The sequence below is a fragment of the Lissotriton vulgaris genome, chromosome 10 (genome assembly GCF_964263255.1).
Source record: "Lissotriton vulgaris chromosome 10, aLisVul1.2, whole genome shotgun sequence".
NCBI classification, from domain to species: Eukaryota; Metazoa; Chordata; class Amphibia; order Caudata; family Salamandridae; genus Lissotriton; species Lissotriton vulgaris.
Window position 1 is genome coordinate 59,139,885 of NC_141698.1, and position 21,729 is coordinate 59,161,613.

Here is a 21,729-nt window from a genome sequence, read left to right on the forward strand (position 1 = left end):
CGGTGCTGACCGGGGGTCCAGACGCGGAGGGTGGTGGTGGGGTGCGTCGGTTCGGTGGTTGGGTGCGTGCCGAAGCTGTTGTGTATGTCGGCGATCTTGCTGTGGAAGAACGAGACGAGTGAGTCGCAGAGTTCTTGCGAGGGGGTGATGGCGTTGGTTCCGGCGCTGGGGTTGGAGAGCTCTTTGACGATGCTGAAGAGTTCCTTGCTGTTGTGTGAGTTGTTGTCCAGTCGTTCCTTGAATGCTGTCTTCTTGGTGGTGTGGATCAGCTTGTGGTGTTTGCGGGAGGCGTGCTTGAAGGCAGTCATGTCTGTAGTCGGGTCTTTGCGCCAGGCTGTCTCGAGGGTGCGGCAGTTCTTCTTGGAGTTCTTGAGATCGTTGTTGAACCAGGAAGCCTTCTTGCTGCCGGGCCTGTTGGGATGGTTTTTCAGGGGTGCGAGGTCATCAGCGCAGGTGGTGATCCACTGTGTGAGGTTGATGGCTGCTTGGTTGGGGTCCGTTGAGCAGGCGGGCGGATTCTGGTTCAGGGATGTGGAGAGCTGGTCGGAGGTGATCTTGTTCCAGCTCCTGTGGGGAACCGGCTGCGGGTGATGGTGAGTCGTGGTCCTTCTGAAGCTGAAGTGGACGCAGCTGTGGTCAGTCCAGTGGAGTGGCTGAAGGTGATGTCCTTGCTGGAGGAGAAGACGGGGTCAAGCGTGTGTCCGGCGTAGTGGGTGGGGGTGTTCACCAGCTGCTTGAGTCCGAGGTTGGCGAGGTTGTCCAGCAGGGTGGTGGTGGGTCACTGTTCTCCAGGTGGAAGTTGAGGTCTCCTAGGAGGATGTAGTCAGCGGAAGGGAGGGCGTGCGGGCTGATGAAGTCTGCGATGTCTTCGCTGAATTGTGTGCGAGGTCCTGGGGGTCTGTAGATGAGGGTGCCTCTGAGTGTGGTCTTGGGGTCGGTGTGCATCTGGAAGTGAAGATGTTCGGCAGCGGTGAGGGTGTCGGAGTTGGTCGTGATGCGGATGGTGTTCTTGTGGACGATGGCGATGCCTCCTCCTGTCTGGTTGACGCGGTCCCTCCGGGTGATCCTGTAGCCGTCCAGGATGGCGATGTCGGGCGCGGAGGTTTTTTGCTTGCGAGTTTTCGCGGGAATGAGAAGTAGAGTGTTAGAACTCCTGAGGGTTCTTGTCTGGCCGGCCTTAATGAATTTGGCGGCCAGGTAGGCAGGTTTCCCAATGTGCAGAGCTTTGTGTGCGAGACAGGCAGTTCTAAAGTTGGCACGCATTTCGATTGGGAGCCATTTTTGCTCTCTGAGATTAGGAGAGATGTGTTCATATTTCTTTACTCCAGTGACCATCCCGGCAGAGCCATGAGATCTCAGGGATGACCGTAGGCTGCGTGATGTTTAACCGACTCGTGGTTTCTGGGTTGCACTGTGCCCAGCATCCATGTGTTACCACAGATTCATAGAACGTATATTTTGAGTGCAGCAGTATCTAGTGCACTTGATAGAGTTGGCCCCTTCAGGAATAATATTGTCAGTTATTCGGATTAGCATTTTTACATTAATTTGTACGTCAAAGACAAAATATAAATTTTTACTTCAGGGTTCAAAGTATTTAAGGGTTATAAAAAATACGAAAAAAAGAGTAATACAAAGCTAAATAAAATTTTTTAAAAAACTGCCAACTAACACTACCCGTTGAGATGTTTACCAGTACCTCTCTTGCTAGCTGACTAACGATGCTGTCTCTGCCTGCAACAAGCCTTATTTATTTACGCTTATTGCTGGGAGGGCGTCCCACGCATTCACAGGGGTTCACTGACTTCTACCGCAGTCTCGCTTCATTTCAGTTTTCATTGTTCTATCAGTTTTACAGCAGGCCCGTTTAGATGTATTTATCCTCCACCATGTGGGACTGGTGGAACATCCTTGGACGGCTCAAATGTGTCTATTCTTTTCACATGTGGGAAACCATCAACGCCCCCAGAAGTGCCCAAATGAATAACTCCTACATTGCCACCCATTTTGCTTTTCTGCTTATCGGAACTCTTGATACGAGAACCCTACCCTTACTCACCCCAAGACCAGGCAACTTTGTATGCTTTTAGGTCAAGAGACAACGCGGAATACCCTCCACTCCCATTGTGTGCCCTTCAATAATGTACAATTTTGTACTCTGGTACCAATTGTTTTCAGTGCCACTCATCGGAACCCCCTCGCTGTTTCCACTTCCTTTATGGAGTATCAGCAATATAACCCGGTCCCAGTTACATTTTGCGGACATGTTTTTTTAAAAGAAAAGAACGTGAGCCAATGCCACACGTATTCACACTGCCAGGAAGTGCGCATGCAAATATACAACTGCAGTAGACACACCAGGTAACGTGCACATGGCCTGAGACAGCCCAACTCTGAACACGCTACAAAGAACGCAGAAGCATCACGTCACCCTATGAAGCAAATTCTGTTTAGGGACTTAAAATTATATGACAAATACCCACTGTGTTCATGACAACGGTACAATAACTAACTTTGTAACCAATTCAAAATGACTTGGTTTCAACTCCAGACTTCAATTAAACTGACACATTCAATTTACTTACACACTATAAAGGCTAATTAAACAGTCTGATTTGCTCGATTATTCCACCAATTTGCTACATTTTTCAAATCTCAATCAGGGTGGAAGGCAGAGAAATGCAGATCTAATAAGGAGGCCCTCGTCTTTAGTGATCCGTGCGCTGCAGACGTCTCAGAGGCATTCCTTCTCCCCGAAGTGTACTCCCACCTGCTTGTTAGTCAGTCCTACACCGTAACACTGATATCAGGCAGCTGTACCTGTGCTGCCAGCCCCATTAAACACCGAGATAATCACCCTCGGCGGAGCCGGGCTTCTCGCCACTAGGAGCGAAGCTCTCAAGCATCTGCTGAGCATCACTGCGAAACGAGGAGAGAGAGGCCAAGGCTCCTTGCACAACAACTCTTGTGATGGCAGGATAAGGACCTCTCTCCACCGCCACAGGCGAGCACAAGAGGACAACGAGGCGCTACGCAAAAGAAGCCACAGTGACCCCAACAGGACTCAAGACTACAGAAGGCTACTGCACTCCGCTCTATCCTGACAGACAAAAAACGGGGAACAGGTTAGACACACACATATATATGTACACACACACACACACACACACACACACACACACTGCGATCCCTCTTGAAGTTGATAGCCAGGGCACTCCGGTATATTTATGGTAAATAGCAGTTTATTTCCCAAGCGGAAGATGTTCCACCCCTTGGGAATAAACTGCTATTTACCATAACTATATCGGAGTGCCCTGGCTATCTACATCGAGAGGGAGCTGTGTTTATGGACGTTTACAGCAACGCGACGTAGCTCTGAATTTGGGCACCACTAGCGTCCAGGAAGCCCGCAGGCAATACGAGAAACAATTGAAGGATATATAGCCAATTTTTATTAAAAGGAACATCACGTGAATCTAGCCTGAAAAAGCATCAAACGAGACAAATACTAAAACATTCTCTCTCTCGTAAGGCTCATCATTTACATCAGCCCCCACCAGTTTGCCTAGGTTTCAGGGTGTGCAAACCTACCGGTGGGGTTGTCATTCTGGAAAACGTGCTCCCCTATTTATGCGTCCCCTCTCTGTTGCACAGTAGACATTAGAACAAAGACCCGGGACTATCAGATGGAATACCAGCTCCACCAGAACTGTTAGAGTGTGATGGCCAGCAAAAATAACCTTAGTCAACGAAAAGAGGGAAGAGCACGAGAGTGCCCATTTAAATACCCGACTACTTTGGGCCAAATAGTATGTCATCCGCCAGGGATCAGGGGCGGAGAAGTCATGTTGGCCAGAGCTAGTTTGCTTAGCCAGGTGACCAATGAAATATACTCAGCTAGAAGTGGGGATTACACTAAAGGACTGTCCCTCTTTAATGTTCCCCTGTTGGCGACGTGGCCTTCCATGTGCAAGACCCTGTTTTAGATGACCTCTGAACCGCAAGTGCAAAGGTCCTTACTGCACCAAACCTGGTTCTGGCGTCATGGGCACTCACTCAACTCCTGTCAAAGATCCCCAAATACCACACATCAACTCACTGAGCAATCTCAGTCTTCCAGGTACTGACACGAAGCAATGTCCACAATTATTGACCAATGTCAGAGGCTTAGCCCAAACAAAAGCTATTACCCAAGGGCTCGTGGTGGAGCAGACTGCCAGTGTAGATGCAAAGGAGAAAATATATATATATACACATATGGTCTAGCTATCACTTGCTAGGCTCTCCCAAAATATTACACGGATCCTATAGCCACACGCATGAGTTCCAAGGTTGGGTTACTAAAGGCATACGGGCTTAAGTGTGATTAGATTACTATTGTTGTAGACATACTATGCTAACTCAGTATATCTGGGCCTACATAATACACCTTACATAGACTCAAAGTCATTCAAAACTAGGCAGCTAGTCTGATCTTTTAACTCCCCAGAATTACATATGCAACCCATTACTCAAAAAGCTCCACTGGTTGGCAGTGAAGCAACGTACATAGTTAAAAACTTGCTGCACTGTTTTTTTTCAAAGTTTAGGAGTGTCAGCAACTCAATTTGTTTCTGTAAAAAGGGAAAAGTACATGACAAACACGCAATCTAAGATCAACACATACCATCAAACTCTTTAAAATAACACAAAACCAGAAAGGGTGGACGCAGCTTTGGAAGATTAGCCCCTGCAATCTCGAAATCTCTGATGGCAAAACTCCACAACTAAAATCAACCACACGTCCTTCCAAAAAAATTAAAAAAAAACGCTATTTAGCCAAGCCCATTTTTCCCTTAATACTCTCCTTGACGTTCATAGGCTTGAATTGTTTATGTCAAGAAACCATTGGTGAAATTGACATAACACACCATAGCTATCTCTTAGTTTAAACACATTTCACATTCGGACTGCTGAACTATCAGCAAGGTCTGGAAGACATCGGACATTCAGAAGCAGAAAAAGAAGGATGATCAAATATATAGTGAGAGTGTGTTGTGTGTCAGATAAAGGGGTGTCTGCAGCACTGTATTAGTCCTTCAATGTGTAAGTACTGCAATAAGGAATAACCCGGAAACACACCTTTGGCAAGGTGGAAAGAGCCAGCTTTAGGTACTGCGTGCAGAAATCTTGTGATACGTCCCAAAGGTTGGGGCAGTACTGCAACAAAAGCTTTTCTGGGAGAAAACTCCTGATCCCAAACTCAAAAGTGTCCCATCATAAATGGCTATTTTCAGCAAGTTTAGCAGCAGGTGCTGGGTCCAAGCTGTTGAATGGCTGTGGGTGGCACCCTTTCCTTGCCCCCAACCCAAGCAGTCACTGATCATCTTAATCCCAACACCCACTGCAACTATACATTCATACCCACTCGGCTTGAACGGGTAGATGCTGTTGGTGCAAATAAAGATACAAATTACTTCAGGTCTCATTTACCCACACTCCCCTAACATGGCAACCAAAGGGGAATTATGGTTCCTTCCAGGCCTCATCATTTACCAAAAATAATGTGTTAATCTTCCCGGCGGTCTGATCGGTCTTAAGTAATACATAAAATTGTATACACTTCATCCGAGCGTTCCTAGACACCATAAATGGATTAGTGAAGGCACGTTCCAATTCAACATTGTTGAAGTCTGCTTCCCATTTAGCACATAACAACTCTATGGGGGCATCCTAGGTGTATATAATCAATGCTTTGGAAAACCATCTGATATGCCAATCATTGCCCTTGACATGGGGCGACTAATCTCTGGAAACTACATATACAATTATTTACAGGCAACAATAAAAGTTTGACAACAAAATAAATTCTAATATGAATAAGAAGATACAAAACTATGTTATTTTAAACGTAGTGAGAAAAAAAAACATGAGCTTTCAGTTACATTCTGAACTGTAAACAATGGTATATAGTTGGCAGATGGTGGCAATATGCCCCAAAGCGAAATAGCTGTCCCAGATAAAGATGTGCTATAATCACCAAAAAGTGGTCGATTCATATGCAACTCTTCCCATCTTCAGGGGAAAAAGCAGAAATTGTACAAACTGGCAAACGTCTAGTTAGTGTACGCTTTAATAGTACGCTGGGCAGGACAACCTTTGGAGCAATTCTAAACACAGCTACAACCTACAGCCACAGCTGCAGAAGTCCTATTCAAAACTGGAAAGTAAACAGAACACATTTTGTCTCACTGGTGTGGAGCTTAAGGCGATATGTCTCATCCAATCTCTAGGAGCACTGACGTGCCCCCAATGTATGTTTATCCACCTGCAAGGACACCTAAAGATCATGTGATGGACAGCCTCCAGAGCAAGGACCGCGATCAGACAGATGAAGTTTGACAAACGAACGTGAGGCAGAGGAGCAGATATCACCAATTAATTACGACAGAGTACATTTATTTACTCCAAAGTATGGGGTCCTAATCCCCATCCAATATTGATTACTACAACAACAAAAAAACAACATTTAATTCATCCCTGGTCTCAACCTTAATTTAATTTATTTCTTATTTCGGAAACTGGTTGGGACTATTACTCTTTTCACACATATTTAACACACAATTTCTATATACAAAATACACAAATTGATAATCCAACTAGTTTCCTAAACCCCAATTCTTTACACAACCAGTGGAAGTATATCCCAAATCTGTTGTGGTCCACTGTGAGGTAATCCTAATGTACAGATGAAGAAACTGTTCCACCTAAACACATTCTTTTTAGTAATGTACACAACAATTAGTCTATGCCACTTTGGTGATTACTGGTCTACGCGTTTCGACCCCTTGATTTGGGTCTCATCAGGACGGGGATAAAGCCTGTCAAAACTTCCGGAACAGCCGCTCCTGTCAACGACTCATGTCATCATGGGACTCACGAGGGACCAACTCATTTCTTACGGATCCTGTTTAGAGGTGTGGGTCCAAGTCGGGTCTTGCTTTGCCTTCTATCAGGCTGACGCTAGCAGTCTGCTGGATTTGCAAATCTACGCTGCTCTGCATCAATCAAGAGCCCCGCCGTGTCAGACGGATGAGCGCATCCTCAGTTGTTGGGTTCCAAGGCCAGGAAACAACTCATCCAATATACAGACCATACTGTCCATAACCTGCATGGTGACTATTGCGGTATTGAAATCCTCTCAAAACCCATAGTGATGCACTACTAATAAATCATGCTATGTCATGCAAAAAGATAACTTTACTTGTAACTACTTTAAGAGGAAGTGAATATTTTGTCATGGATACGTTTAGCAACTGTGACGAGTAGGGCAGCAGATCAGGAAATATGATTTATGATAGAGGATGTGAGAAAGTCATTGGAGAAGAGTGTAGGCTTCGAAAGCAGTAGTTTTACCAACCTCTTCCAGAGAAAGGTTGTTGTAGGAGGACCAGAGGAAAGTGATTGCAAATGCGATCTAATAAAGAAGTCAGTGGATGGTCATTAAACTAGAAGTGCAAACACTAGAAAGTGTTCGTTACATTCTGATTTCACTGAAGATGTAATGTAGTCACCAACCGCAAGATCAAGCTTCCAAAACCCAGAGATTCAAACCTTTATTTGCCTTCTTAATTGAACTGTAAAAACACCCTAGTAGCTCAAAAAAAATTCAGCTAAAGGCGCTCCAAATAAATATAAAAGTGTGCAATATATGGACATTTTCACCGCGAACTGAAACTGCACATTTAGTTCCGGAAGGTATGATTCCCACCAGCGCCTGGTTTAATTTAACTGCACTTTTGGATGCATTAACTCCACTGTGACCAATTGAAAGCTTGCAAAGTCATTAACAGACAACTAGTTTGACTTTTGTTTTGTGCACGTGCTATACAAGGTGCACATAAACCCACTGCTCATATGTTGAGAGGCCAACATGTCCTCAAATACCGATTGTTATACTCACAATCCAAAGTGAACGTTTATCCAATGAAAAACGTGATCTTTTTGTCAATATAGGATAAGGAAAGACCCGTCAACGGCCGACTTTCTTCCAATAAACAGTGCTCAAAATCGTAAGCTTCCGGCTGTATTTTAGCGACCTGAAAGATTATATATATATATATATATATATATACACACATACATACATATACAGTGCATGAACACCCAGGAAGGGCATAGAATGAGAGGTCATTTGAAAGTTCGGCAGCACGCACAGCAGAGACAAATGCCTAGACCAGTTAGGACCGCATTCGGGTTGTTTACATAATCAAACAACAGTCCAAGTGGCAGAACACAGGCCAGAGCGTTGCTCCACAGCATGCGCAAGTAACAATTCACCTCAGTGGTAACCACACCCAAGTGTTTATATACAGGAGACTAACACACAATTAGGTAATCAAATAGCAGAACAGGTAGCCACGGATACTTCAAACAGAACTGCAATTGCTTTTTTTTTTTTAAGAACATGAAACGCCTGTCCCGTATTAGCTCATATTCCACTTTAAATGGCACACAAACAGACAGCAGCTGATCTTCCCCAAAAGCAGGCGCAGACATTGCAAGCTCCAGAGATGTATCCAAAAGTACAGAACGCAAACGTGCGCAACTTATGAAAATAAACACAGAAAGCAGCCCGAGGTCGCAAACCACTGCTCACATGAATGGTACAAGGCGCATACCCAACGCCACTGAAGAGATGTCATAATATAACCATCCACTTCCATAGTGGCAAAATACCTTAGTGCGGAAGCAGGACCGCTGTGCAAACTTATTGTCCCAAAAGCAAGTCCAGTAAACAATGCAAAAGGCAACCCTGCGAGTTAGCAGAACGAGTTCACAGATCCCACAGACGAAAACACCCCCACCCCACAATAAACATCACAGAACAGACACGTGCCCCTTGCTCACAGGATACAATGCCCAATGAATAGACTATATTCGTCAGCACCAATGAGCGACCCACAATCGTCTCTACCGCAAAGTCTATTTAGGTACAGACCGTTTCTTACCTGCTATGTTTCCCTTCAACGTCTTTGGTAGCTGCAACTTCCAATTCTCTGCAAGACAAAACGCACCATAAACTGGGTCAGCAGCAGTTTAAAAAAATATGAAAAATAACCCAAGGTGGCGAAAAAAAGGCCGGTGCAGCCAAAACTGGAATCATGCCTAATTGACAGGCAAAGTACACTGGAGGGGAAAGGCAATGTCAAGCACAGTGCAAGGTTATGCACGTCTTAGAGGGATCATGCACGTCTTCGAGGGATGGATTATTATGGGGAAAGAGAGACGGCGAGGATTAGGGTTCTGTACATTCCAGAAGTACTGCAACCATGTTTGGGGTGCAGGGCACGCAGTACTGTATGGGTGAGGCAATACTGCAGGTTTATGAAAAGGGGTGGTGCATTTTAACGGGGCTGTACATGCGAACGGCGCGGAGTGCATTGCTGCAAGTGTGGTGATAAATATTTTAGGCAATGGGGCATGCACACTGAAAATGACATGTCAAATAGAAGTGGCATAACGCAGAGACCTGCGCCTCTGCGGCGCAAATTCAGAACTGGGCATCCTGTCGCACACCCGAGCCTCGTCCTGCAGCAAAGAACCCGACATGGTATCCCCGTCCTTGCTCTCAGCCCTCTTTACAATGCAAATCGTGCCCCGGCCGTGCAGTCAACCTGCCCTCCAACCGCCCAGTTTTGGGGTCTCGGCTGAGCATCCCATCTCTGCAAACACACCGCCTGTGCACCCTCCCTCACCTCATTAATGTAAGGCGCCGAGCGGCGGCGCTGCATGGGCGGCTCCTCGGGGCCCGGCTGCGGCTCCTTCACTCCGCTCTCCGCAGCGCCGCGGACATAGAGGCGCTCGGCGGGGCCGCCATTTTCTCCCTACTCAAGCCGTTCAGGAAGAGGATGCCGCGCGCCGCTACCAACTTCCGGTCCGCAGACACCGTGCACGCGCGTGCGACACTCTGTAGCGAGACTGTAGGGGGCGCTCGCAGGACTGCGGCCACAACTTGAGGTAAACGGTGAATATTGTGGTGAGAAATTATCCGCTTACTGACGTAGGGGCTGTTTAAAACAACCATAACGCAACAATAACCGCGCTTCAATTAAAATGAACTATTTTTAATAGTGAAACCGCCCGTGGGTAAGTAAAATAATCAAATATTTCGATTTGTTATGTACCTAAACGTATCGTAAAATCATTTCGGCGAAACACACGTAAACGTAAAAATTGTCGTTCGAAGGAGTCAAATGAAAGAGTCGCATTTCTTTAGCCTATCGTTTGTGATCTTCGCGTACAAGCGAAGTATTTGCTAAGTTTCAAGATGGCCGCCGGTGTTGTGTGAAACGATCAATGTTTCTTGTATGAAACCGACGACCATGTTTGGAACGAAAGTCGTCCTTGCCCTGCAGTGCAATGAAACCTCAGCTCTTCTAGCATCTTACCGTACTCCACTGCAAAACTGCATTTTTTATTAAGAAAAAAGTAGGTAAATCAACCAGGGGAATGAGAACATGGTATATGATGACAGTTCCAAGGATTGTCAGGTCGTTGCCTGTAAAAATTTACTGTACGAATCAGATTATTACTGTACCTTGGCTCCCAAACTGTGGAACTCCCTCCCCCTTGAGCTTACCAGTCAATCCTCCTTAGCAATATTTAAAAAACTTCTTAAACCTGGTTTTTCTCTCAAGCATATTAGGTTCTTGCTCTCCCAATGGATTTTTGGTCTAGTTATCTGGAGTCTGGACTTTCATGTCTATCTGTATTGCGCTGTGATGCCCCTTGGGGCTAAGTTTTGCGTGGTATAAAAATGCCATTCATTCATATAAAAGTCTTTCAAGTATTACTTCTCACCGCGCCAATGGGAATAATGAAAACACCACCAACCCCAGCCAACCATCAGGATTACCTTTGGTTCTAGTTCACCTACATCTGATTATCTCAAAAGATGAAAATCAAGTAGCCTCATTAACCATGGCTGTATACAGCCAAATGGTTGAGAATACTTTAACTTCCCAATCAGCACCAGCTGTTAAAGCAAATTGTATAGCACCTTGTGACACAATTACATCTCTCAACCTTGCTATCCACTGAGATTATAAAGAGATGCTGTTTTATGTTTAATACCCTACCTTTTCAAAAAAAAGTCAGCGTTGTAGAACAAGAATTGCACACTATTGACACTATCAAAACTGCAGGCAGACCCTCATGCATAAAAATGTCTTCCATAAACATCAGAGCAGAACTAGTATCCTCTCTGTTGAATACTGAAATGTAGCTAAATGGCCAAAATTCACTTTTGATCGTTATTTATGTGTTGCAGGGATATCATTTCCTTCTTCCACATTTGTCAAATAATTTAAAAAAAATCTCCAATCCAACAATCTCATACAGGGATTACTATCAGCTGGCCTAAATGGTTGAGGTGGGCTACGTGAACTATTTTTTGAAGCCATAGTGGCATAACCAAGTGGACTAGTTCAGTGTCCTTGCCCACACTAATACCAAAACGAAATCTAGAAAATGAAACATTTTTTTAAAATATACAAGAGGTAGATGTCCATGCGATTACATTTGTAAACTTTATTTCGGCCGTAAAACACCATAAAAGTCACATAATAACACAACATACACGTAAAAATGCATTAAAAATAGCTCCCAATAAAAAATTAAAAAAAAAGATTATTTACATATTACATCAAGAAAAAGACATCCAGAAGCTCATTAGATTAAACAAGCATTTGCAATGCAATAGGTCTCGCATTAGGAAAGTGTGAGCTATTGGTATTGTAAATAACAATTTTTTAAATATGTGTTGGCTTTGAAAATATATAAATTAATGGTATTGTTATTCACAAAGCCAATAGCTTACACTTTCCTAATGCGAGTCCTATTGGCTATGGCAATGGTTGTTGGTAGCAAGCAAGGACAGTGCTGTTCTGGTGCTGAGTGATGATGTGGTTGGGCTGAGTGATGTGGTGGTGTATTAGAGTAATGTGGTGGTGTCCCAGAGTGATGTGGTGGTGTCCCTGAGTGATGTGGTGGTGTCCCCGAGGTTTGTTGTGGTGCCCCTGAGTGATGTGGTGGTGTTCCTGAGTGATGTGGTGGTGTCTCTGAGTGATGTGGTGGTGTCCCTGAGTGATGTGGTGATGCCCCTGAGTGGTGCCCCTGAGTGATGTGGTGGTGCCCCTGAGTGATGTGGTGGTGTCCCTGAGTGATGTGGTGGTGTCCCCGAGTGATGTGGTGATGTCTCCGAGTGATGTGATGGTGTCCCTGAGTGATGTGGTGGTGTTCCTGAGTGATGTGGTGGTGTCCCTGAGTCCCTGAGTAATGTGTTGGTGCCCCTGAGTGATGTGGTGGTGTCCACGAGTGATGTGGTGGTGTCCCGAGTGATGTGGTGATGTCCCCGAGTGATGAGGTGGTATCCCCGAGTGATGTGGTGGTGTCCCCGAGTGATGTGGTGGTCTCCCCGAGTGATGTGGTGGTCTCCCCGAGTGATGTGGTGTTCCTGAGTGATGTGGTGGTGTCCCTGAGTGATGTGGTGGTGTCCCTGAGTGTGCCCCTGAGTGATGTGGTGGTGCCCCTGAGTGATGTGGTGGTGTTCCTGAGTGATGTGGTGGTGTTCCCGAGTGTGGTGGTGTGTCCCCAAGTGATGTGGTGGTGTCCCCGAGTGATGTGGTGGTGTCCCTGAGTGATGTGGTGGTGCCCCTGAGTGATGGGGTGGTGTCCCTGAGTGATGTGTTGTTCCTGAGTGATGTGGTGGTGTCCCTGAGTGATGTGGTGGTGTCCCTGAGTGATGTGGTGGTGTCCCTGAGTGATGTGGTGTTGTCCCCGAGGTTTGTTGTGGTGCCCCTGAGTGATGTGGTGGTGTTCCTGAGTGATGTGGTGGTGTCTCTGAGTGATGTGGTGGTGTCCCTGAGTGATGTGGTGATGCCCCTGAGTGGTGCCCCTGAGTGATGTGGTGGTGCCCCTGAGTGATGTGGTGGTGTCCCCGAGTGATGTGGTGATGTCTCCGAGTGATGTGGTGGTGTCCCTGAGTGATGTGGTGGTGTTCCTGAGTGATGTGGTGGTGTTCCTGAGTGATGTGGTGGTGTCCCTGAGTGATGTGTTGGTGCCCCTGAGTGATGTGGTGGTGTCCACGAGTGATGTGGTGGTGTCCCGAGTGATGTGGTGATGTCCCCGAGTGATGAGGTGGGATCCCCGAGTGATGTGGTGGTGTCCCCGAGTGATGTGGTGGTGTCCTCGAGTGATGTGGTGGTCTCCTCGAGTGATGTGGTGGTGTCCCTGAGTGATGTAGTGTTCCTGAGTGATGTGGTGGTGTCCCTGAGTGATGTGGTGGTGTCCCTGAGTGGTGCCTCTGAGTGATGTGGTGGTGTCCGAGTGATGTGGTGGTGCCCCTGAGTGATGTGGTGGTGTTCCTGAGTGATGTGGTGGTGTTCCCGAGTGATGTGGTGGTGTTCCCGAGTGATGTGGTGGTGTCCCCGAGTGATGTGGTGGTGTCCCTGAGTGATGTGGTGGTGCCCCTGAGTGATGGGGTGGTGTCCCCGAGTGATGTGGTGGTGTCCCTGAGTGATGTGGTGATGCCCCTGAGTGGTGCCCCTGAGTGATGTGGTGGTGTCCCCGAGTGATGTGGTGATGTCTCCGAGTGATGTGGTGGTGTCCCTGAGTGATGTGGTGGTGTTCCTGAGTGATGTGGTGGTGTCCCCGAGGTTTGTTGTGGTGCCCCTGAGTGATGTGGTGGTGTTCCTGAGTGATGTGGTGGTGTCTCTGAGTGATGTGGTGGTGTCCCTGAGTGATGTGGTGATGCCCCTGAGTGATGTGGTGGTGTCCCCGAGTGATGTGGTGATGTCTCGAGTGATGTGGTGATGTCCCCGAGTGATGAGGTGGTATCCCCGAGTGATGTGGTGGTGTCCCCAAGTGATGTGGTGGTGTCCCCGAGTGATGTGGTGGTCTTGAGGAAATATACATTTTTTGGTCAAGAAATGTTCCCTAACGTGTACCCCACCATCTCCATGTACGAGCTTAAAGTGCATGTAACTTCCCTCCTGTGCCAGTTATGAAGACGCAAATACATTTGCGTCCAATGTTAACATGTCCTCTTTCAGACCCACCGTGAATGGGTCGGATATTCCGTTCCTAAGTATGCCTTGCCACCGTCTTTGTATGGTGCACTTTCACGTATTTCTGGCTCTGTGCGAGCTAGGCCCTGTTTTCTGTCATCGAGCCTCTTTTCAAAGTCATCTCTGCCTCCTGAAACTGCAACGTGGGATGCCCCCCCGTGAACTCTGTCCTACTCCCTGCGAGGCGAGCGGAGCTTGGCTCGGCCTGCTTGCCTGCCAAAGACAGTATTTTACCTTCACGTTATCAGCATAGCCAAGCTCAGCTTCCCGAAAACACATTCCAGTCCAACAGAATAGATAAACAACCCCTCAGCCGCAGAGTAAAGGGCCCGGCCTTTCTGTCTCCATGCAAGTAATTCATAGCTCCCGTTACCATGGTAGGCCCATGGCCCCCTCGCTTTACACTCAGACACGTAGGCACATATGCACGCATTCATAGTCAAGCATAGGATAGCCTCTGCCCAAGAGACCTTTCCTTCTAGATAATATGGTTCCCAAACACCAGATATCAGATATGATATAGGAACGAGTTGATCTGACATGCCAGACTTCTGTCTCTTTCCTCTAGTGTAAATGTCAAGTCCCCTGCACCCTCTAGTTTCACGTCAAATCACACGTCATGCAGCTGCGCGCGCATCCAGACTTCAGATTTCTGCTGACATTGCAAGATTCTGCTATGTACCCACCCACTTGTGACACTTTCATGTGACGTTTCTAGCACACACCTCCGTATTCACGCCTAGTTCACGCCTTCTGATTACGTATTGCTAACACATGTGTGTTCTTATCTCATTTTTCTCAGCTGTTACGCCTTCTGCATTGGTTACCATTATGTACTTTAAGTATAAAAGTTATGTATTGTCAATAAAGTATGCTCTATCCCTTCCTGAACCCCAGTGGTGTCAGGAACCCGATATCCGGTTCGAGAACCATTCCTTTTTAAGGAATAAAACCCCTAAGAACTCTAACACCACGGACTCTGCGTCTTTCTTTCCGATTGAGTTATTTCTTTTTAAGTACTTACCTGCATAGAAATTAGGACGGTAATTAAATATTTACCACATTAATTTGGCGCCCGAATAGGGACCCCTCCCCCACCTCACGCGCCGGTTGGTGCGTTGCAACCTTTGCCCCCTGCCATAGTCAAGACGGACAACTACGCGTACCCGCAGGATTTCCTGTATCTCCCTCAGGCCTACGGAGGTGACGGAGACTGCGATCAGCACCCAGACGAGGCGGTGAGGAGTGCGGAGGATCCCGACCAGAGCCTAGCCGAAAGAAGCAAGGTCCGAGGTGTCAAGAGGCCCACCAGTTCCGAAGTATCCACGTGTCGAGTCCAGTCCAGTCCAGTCCGGTCCAGTCCAGTCGAGTTTTCCGAGGCCTTCTGTTCCGTGCTTCCCGGTGAGTACCGTTGCTGGGGACGCATCTAGACGGGTGCATTATTATGTATCCGGTAAAGACGGGTTTGGGTACACAAACACGGTCTGCGCTGTTTTAGACAGTGTATCTGTACTGTTTAGCAGTACATCAGGCATTCAAGTTCTTGCACTGTTCTTGGCAGTGTATCTGTACTGTTTAGCAGTATATAAAGTATTCAAGGTTTCGATTTTTTTTCCTCGTTTTCTGGAGTTCAAGGGTAGTCCATATGTGTTCAAAATGTTTCATGTGATTAATGTCGTGGTATGAGTGACTGTTTGATGTACATTACTGTGTTTTTGTATAGCTAGCTGTGTTCAGAGTAAGTAACAAGTATCGAGTATCCAGTATCAAGTAACAAGATGCCGTTTTTCAATAAATTAAGACAGATAGGAACTAGGAAAGGGATATTAGAGGAAGAAATTCCTGTCCCACCTAGGGACACTCCTGGAAATTTTATGTATCACAAGCATGGCTTAGATGCCATACTGTACCTAGATTTATGGGCTGATTATACCAAGCACCTAGAAGAGAGACACAGGTGGCCTGCTACAGGAACATGGGATGCCGAGTACATCATGAGAGTAGAGGAAGCGCTATGGAAAAAGAAAGCCAGACAATCCCAGAAAGATGCCATAGAATTGTGGCGTAAAGAATCGCATAAACGTACAGAAAAAGCATTCCGAAAAGCCGAAAAACATAGAGAAGAGTCAGATGAGGTCCGAGAAAACGAATTGGTTACTGAAGGTATTCGAGTAAAAGCAGAACAAGTAGACCGCATGCGAAACACTCTTGCAAATGGCATGTATTTAGTGGCCGAGGGTTTGCCTAAGGCCACTCCAGAAATACCGAAAGATCTGCCGCCACCATTGGTTCCAACTAAAGTAAGTCACAGGACCACCAAAGACATATTTCTTGCTTCCTATCTAGACGATGTAGCTCCCGCTTACACCAATACACGTGCCCACGTACCGCCTACTGACGGTGACGGTGGTGGCAACCCACTCCAAGACAATGCCCAGCCAGTACCGCAACAAAGTTCACCCGTTCGACAGCCCGCTCCACCTGCTCCTCCACCACTTCCCACACCTAAGATTAATACACTGAATCCGTTTGGGCCTGATCCTGGTAAAAGACAAGTTCAGTTACACATACAGACTCCACAGACAAACCATGCTCAAGCCCCCGCCTCAGGAGGTGCGACAGGAGGTTACCAGACCCCGCCACAAACACACAGATTAAAACTTAGGGACGTAGTAAAGCAACGTACACCTCGAACACCAAGTTACGACATGCTTAAAGAACCCCTTTCAATTTGCAGATACGATCCAGTACCCGGTAAAGACGATAGAATGTTGTTAGCATCACTACGCTTACGAAAAGTTACAGATTACTTAGTGTTATTTCCAGGAATGACTGAACACCTAGATAGAATATATCATTTTGTTCAGACTGGGGAAGATCCTGAAAGTATTAAAGAGGCCCTGGCTCACCAGAAAGCTGACACTCAAGGTTGTATATTACGCTTCTTCATAAATTGTTTAATAAGAGAACGAGACAGGCCTGGAGTAGACAAGGACGAGATGGACGCACTAAACAAGTGGGGTCAGAATATAGCTGATGGAAACCATGATAAACAGAGTTGTATAGCAAGCATGAAAGAAAGGAACAAGAAAAGGAAGGAGATAGCGACAGGAATGACTCCTCCGAGGAGGACGGACCAGAGGAACATGACGCGGCTAAAGAAATGATAGCGTATGTAGGTAAGGGAAATTACCTTAAGAAAGGCATTCGTCCAGAAAGCAAGAGAGTTTTTCTCTCTGGCATCTCAAAAACGAGTTCTCCTGAATATCTGTTTCAAGTTACCGATAAAATTCTTCAAGAACGAATGGGGTACCATGTACTCAATTCTATGGACGAACAAGAACTAGCCCGGTCAGCAGTACTAGTGGGCTGACAATCCTAGCACATATAATGATGATACAGTAGCACAGACATTTTTGAATCTTTCCCCAGACGAGCAGAAGTTAGCTGGTATATACATGATTCAGCATCTCATCACGTTATACAGAAATCAGCATTCTGATCCAGGTCCCCTACCTGATACATTAGAAGCACTACTTATGAATAGATGGAGAGGCCTAAGTACCAAGTTAATTCAAATAATTCTAGAACAACGGCACAGATATAACGCTTTCTTAGGCCCACAATATGTTTCAGCTCCGCCCCCAGAAAGAAAAATGTTTCACCTCGACAGACAGAATCCTTTACGAGAAGTACATCCAGTAAGGAAAAATGATGACACGCTAGAACGTGTATTTGTATATACACCTTTAACTAAAATGGAATTACTGGAAATGAAGAAACTAGTACCCTGTCACGATAAAGACCCGGCAGGTTTCCACCGAGAAATTAAAGACATGTTACTCATGGGAGATTACACGTATACGGATATTATGAAAATGTTAAAAGTACTGTTGCCCACAGGCATTTACGAGAAACTCAAGGAAAAAGAATGGGAGGTGGGAGATAAAAAGATTATTTGGACTGAAATAGAGGACGAGGAAAAAGGTCGCACTCCAGGGCTAGGCCTTGGGGACAAAGCTAAAGCATTACCAGGATTAATAGAACAGGTCTTGCCAAGATTATTGACAACTAAAAAGGAAGACTGGGATGCAATCTCAGCCTGTAAACAGAAACACGATGAAGATACTAGTGACTTCTATTCAAGATTCGAGAAATGTTTCATTATTAATAGTGGCCTGAAACCAGGTAGCGAGTCATACCCGCACCTTTTTGTAACAAAATTAGTCGAGAATTCCCTGACACAAGTTAAGAACCGTGTATATAAGGTCGAAAGTACATGGCAAGCAAATACGCCATCCCAGATGTTACAAATGTTACAATATCACCAGAACGGAATTAGAGAAGAACAAGATCACGAACAAAGACGTATGAAAGACACAAAAATGAAAATGTTAGTGGCCCAGTCGGTTCCAGCCGACGGTCAGAAAAAGGGTGTGACCCAGACAAGTAATTCAGCAGCTCCTGTTAAAGGGACATGCAACTATTGCAAACAACCAGGTCACTACGTAAACCAATGTCCAGTCCTGAAACACAATATATCAACAGGTAAAACTAAAGAAAGACCGCGTCAGCCTAGACAAGACCAGGTCCAGCAACAGACTTCACAGAATATACAGCCTATGCATGCTCCACCACATACAGTACAGAACGTAGCGGTATCACAGCCACAGCCCATTGCCGCGACGCAGCAAGTTTCACAGCAGATGTACCAGTATGCCCAATCTGATTATCCCGATTATCAGCGATACACATGAAACAGCCTAGAGAGGGAGGTTGGCTTGCCTCTTATTGAGATTCCTGTAGATCAAGAGGGTCCTTATGTACATAGTCAAGTATTAGGAAAAGACAGAAAGTTTTTAATTGACACAGGGGCAAGTCGCACCACGATCAGTCACGACGAAGTTCCAGGGGCACCCCTCTCAGGCTCACAGAATGTTTCCCTTGGTTTTTCAGGACAACCTATTGTAAATGAAGTATCGAAACCTGTTCCCCTAGCAGTAGGTCAATTATCACGTGTTACAGACTTGTTACTCACGAAATCATGTCCAGAAAACTTGCTAGGTATCAAGACACTGAAGGCTCTAGGAGCTGTGATATGTTGTTCTCCGGAGGGAGTTAGACTTTTCCTACGTGACTTTAAGGGTCACTATGTACTACGAGAGTTTGATGTCAGATTGAAAAATGGACCGAAACACCTGTGGGCACAAGGCCCAACCGATGTAGGTTGTATGCACATCACACCATACCGTGTTACACTCAAACCAGGAGTTGTATTACCCCGAATCAGACAATACAAGTTACCGCCCGATGCTGTAGTGGCTTTACTGGAAATCATTGAAGAGCTCATTGCCCAAGGAGTGGTCGTAGAAACTGACTCCAATATCTGTAATTCCCCTATCATTCCGATTCTTAAACGTACTGATCCCAATGCACCGCCAGTATATCGGCTGGTGATTGATTTACGAGAACTGAATAAATGCATTGTACCACAGTATCCTGTGGTTCCCGACATCTCATCCTTATTGACTGCTATTGATTCAGAAGCGACGTTCTTTACTGTAATCGACCTCAAGAACACCTTCTTCAGTGTACCCATTGATCCAGAGAGCCAATATCTCTTCGGATTCAGTTTAAATGGCCGAAGCTTCAAATTTTCACGCGCACCTCAAGGATTCACAGAAAGCCCCAGCATCTATAGCCAAGCACTGAAAAGACAACTTGACTGTATCCAAATGCCAGTTAACACTGCCTTACTCCAGTACGTCGATGATCTGCTGATCACCGCACGAAGTGAACACGAATGTGAACAAGCATCACTGACAGTTTTACATTTTCTGGCTGACAAGGGACACAAGGTGTCTCCTTCGAAGCTGCAATTCTGTGTTCAGCAAGTGGTGTACCTTGGGCACTTGCTGTCCAAGTGGGGAAGACAGCTCACACCTGATCGAGTTCAGTTAATTGCACAGTTACCACAACCCAAGACACAAAAGGAAGTGCGGGCCTTTATAGGCCTCACCTCGTACTGCAGACAATGGATTCCTCAGTATGCATTTCTAGCTAAACCACTGATACAGTTGACAACACAGGAGGCAGCGACTTCGACTGCCCTCCCTTGGACTCAGGAACATACACAGGCTTTTGAGGAATTAAAGAAAGCTTTATGCCAAGCACCAGTTTTAGCGACACCATGTTACAGCAAACCTTTTACACTTTTTGTTACAGAACGTGATGGTACAGCGTTGTCTGTCCTCACACAAGATCAAGCAGGTTCACATAAGCCTTGCGCTTATTTTTCAAGTACATTAGATCCAGTGGCCCAGGCTCTGCCTGCGTGCTTAAAATCAGTTGCAGCGACAGCCCTAGCAATCAGACAAAGCGATTCAATAGTATTAGGACACCAATTGACAGTACAAGTTCCACATACTGTAGAGGTCCTTCTAAACCGAACACAGACTCAACACCTGACTATAGCACGACTGACAGGTTATGAATTGACGCTATTCCAGCCACACATAGAAATCAGACGCTGTAACATTCTAAATCCTGCAACATTGCTACCCTCGGTTATGACAGATTCAGCCCCGCATGATTGTATAGAGATCATTAATGCAGTAACAAAGCCCCGACGAGACTTAACAGATGTTGCACTGACAAATCCAGACCTGACACTTTACGTGGACGGTTCATGTATGAGAACAAGCACAGGAGAATTAGTGGCCGCATATGCAGTGACCACTGAAACTGAAGTCAAAGAAACACACCGTATTGATACACTGTCCGCTCAAGCAGCAGAGCTTATCGCTCTGACCCGAGCCTGTATACTAGCCAAGAATAGGAATGTTAACATATATACAGATTCATGCTATGCTTTCGGAGTCGTACACGACTTCGGAGTGTTATGGCAAGAACGAGGCTTCTTGACCTCTCACGGTGCCAAGATCCAACACGGTCCCCTCATTCAAGCACTGTTAGAAGCAATACATTTGCCTTCAGGCATATCCATCATGAAGTGTAAAGCACATACTAAAGTTACAGACTCTATTTCCCAGGGTAACGACCTGGCAGACCAAACAGCAAAACATACAGCATTGACTCACACCCAGACAACTGATGTGACAAAGACAATAGTACCGACACATTGTATGACAGTTAGGGATCCCACCCTAGATGTAAACGATATCCAGACACATGCTACTCCAGACGAAATCAAGAAATGGATTGAACTAGGAGGGATCCAGACAGATCAGGGATGGATGACGAAGGGAAAATCTACATGGTTTCTCCCCGACTCTATGGTTCAAGTCATAATAAATACAGCACATAGTCCAGCACACCTGGGAAAAAAAGCTATGTTAGACAGTTTACAGAATCTCTGGTTCAACAAACATTTACGAGCAGCAGCAAAACAGAAAGTGCGTACTTGCATGATCTGTTGTCAGTTCAATCCAGGTAAAAGCGTCCCTGTAGAGCAAGGTGGATTTCATCCTCCCGATCACCCTTTTGAAGTCCTCCAGATGGATTATATCCAGATGGAACGTTGTCGAGGATTCAAGTACGTCCTCGTAGTTGTTTGTGCACTTTCCCGTTGGACCGAAGCTTATCCAGTCCCAGATTACAC

At 45.9% G+C, this 21,729-nt stretch overlaps 1 protein-coding gene across 1 annotated transcript in view; it reads right to left on the bottom strand.

Annotated features, from left to right (window-relative positions):
* The window catches only part of TNRC6A (trinucleotide repeat containing adaptor 6A), a 289,758-nt gene extending 279,888 nt beyond the window's left edge, over positions 1-9,870 (bottom strand). Inside the window, 3 exon segments of the mRNA XM_086940455.1 lie at positions 8,991-9,038; positions 9,657-9,683; positions 9,685-9,870. Of these exon segments, the coding sequence (XP_086796581.1) occupies positions 8,991-9,038; positions 9,657-9,683; positions 9,685-9,773 (164 nt within the window). The 5' untranslated portion in view covers positions 9,774-9,870.
* Positions 9,871-21,729: the final 11,859 nt, after the last annotated feature.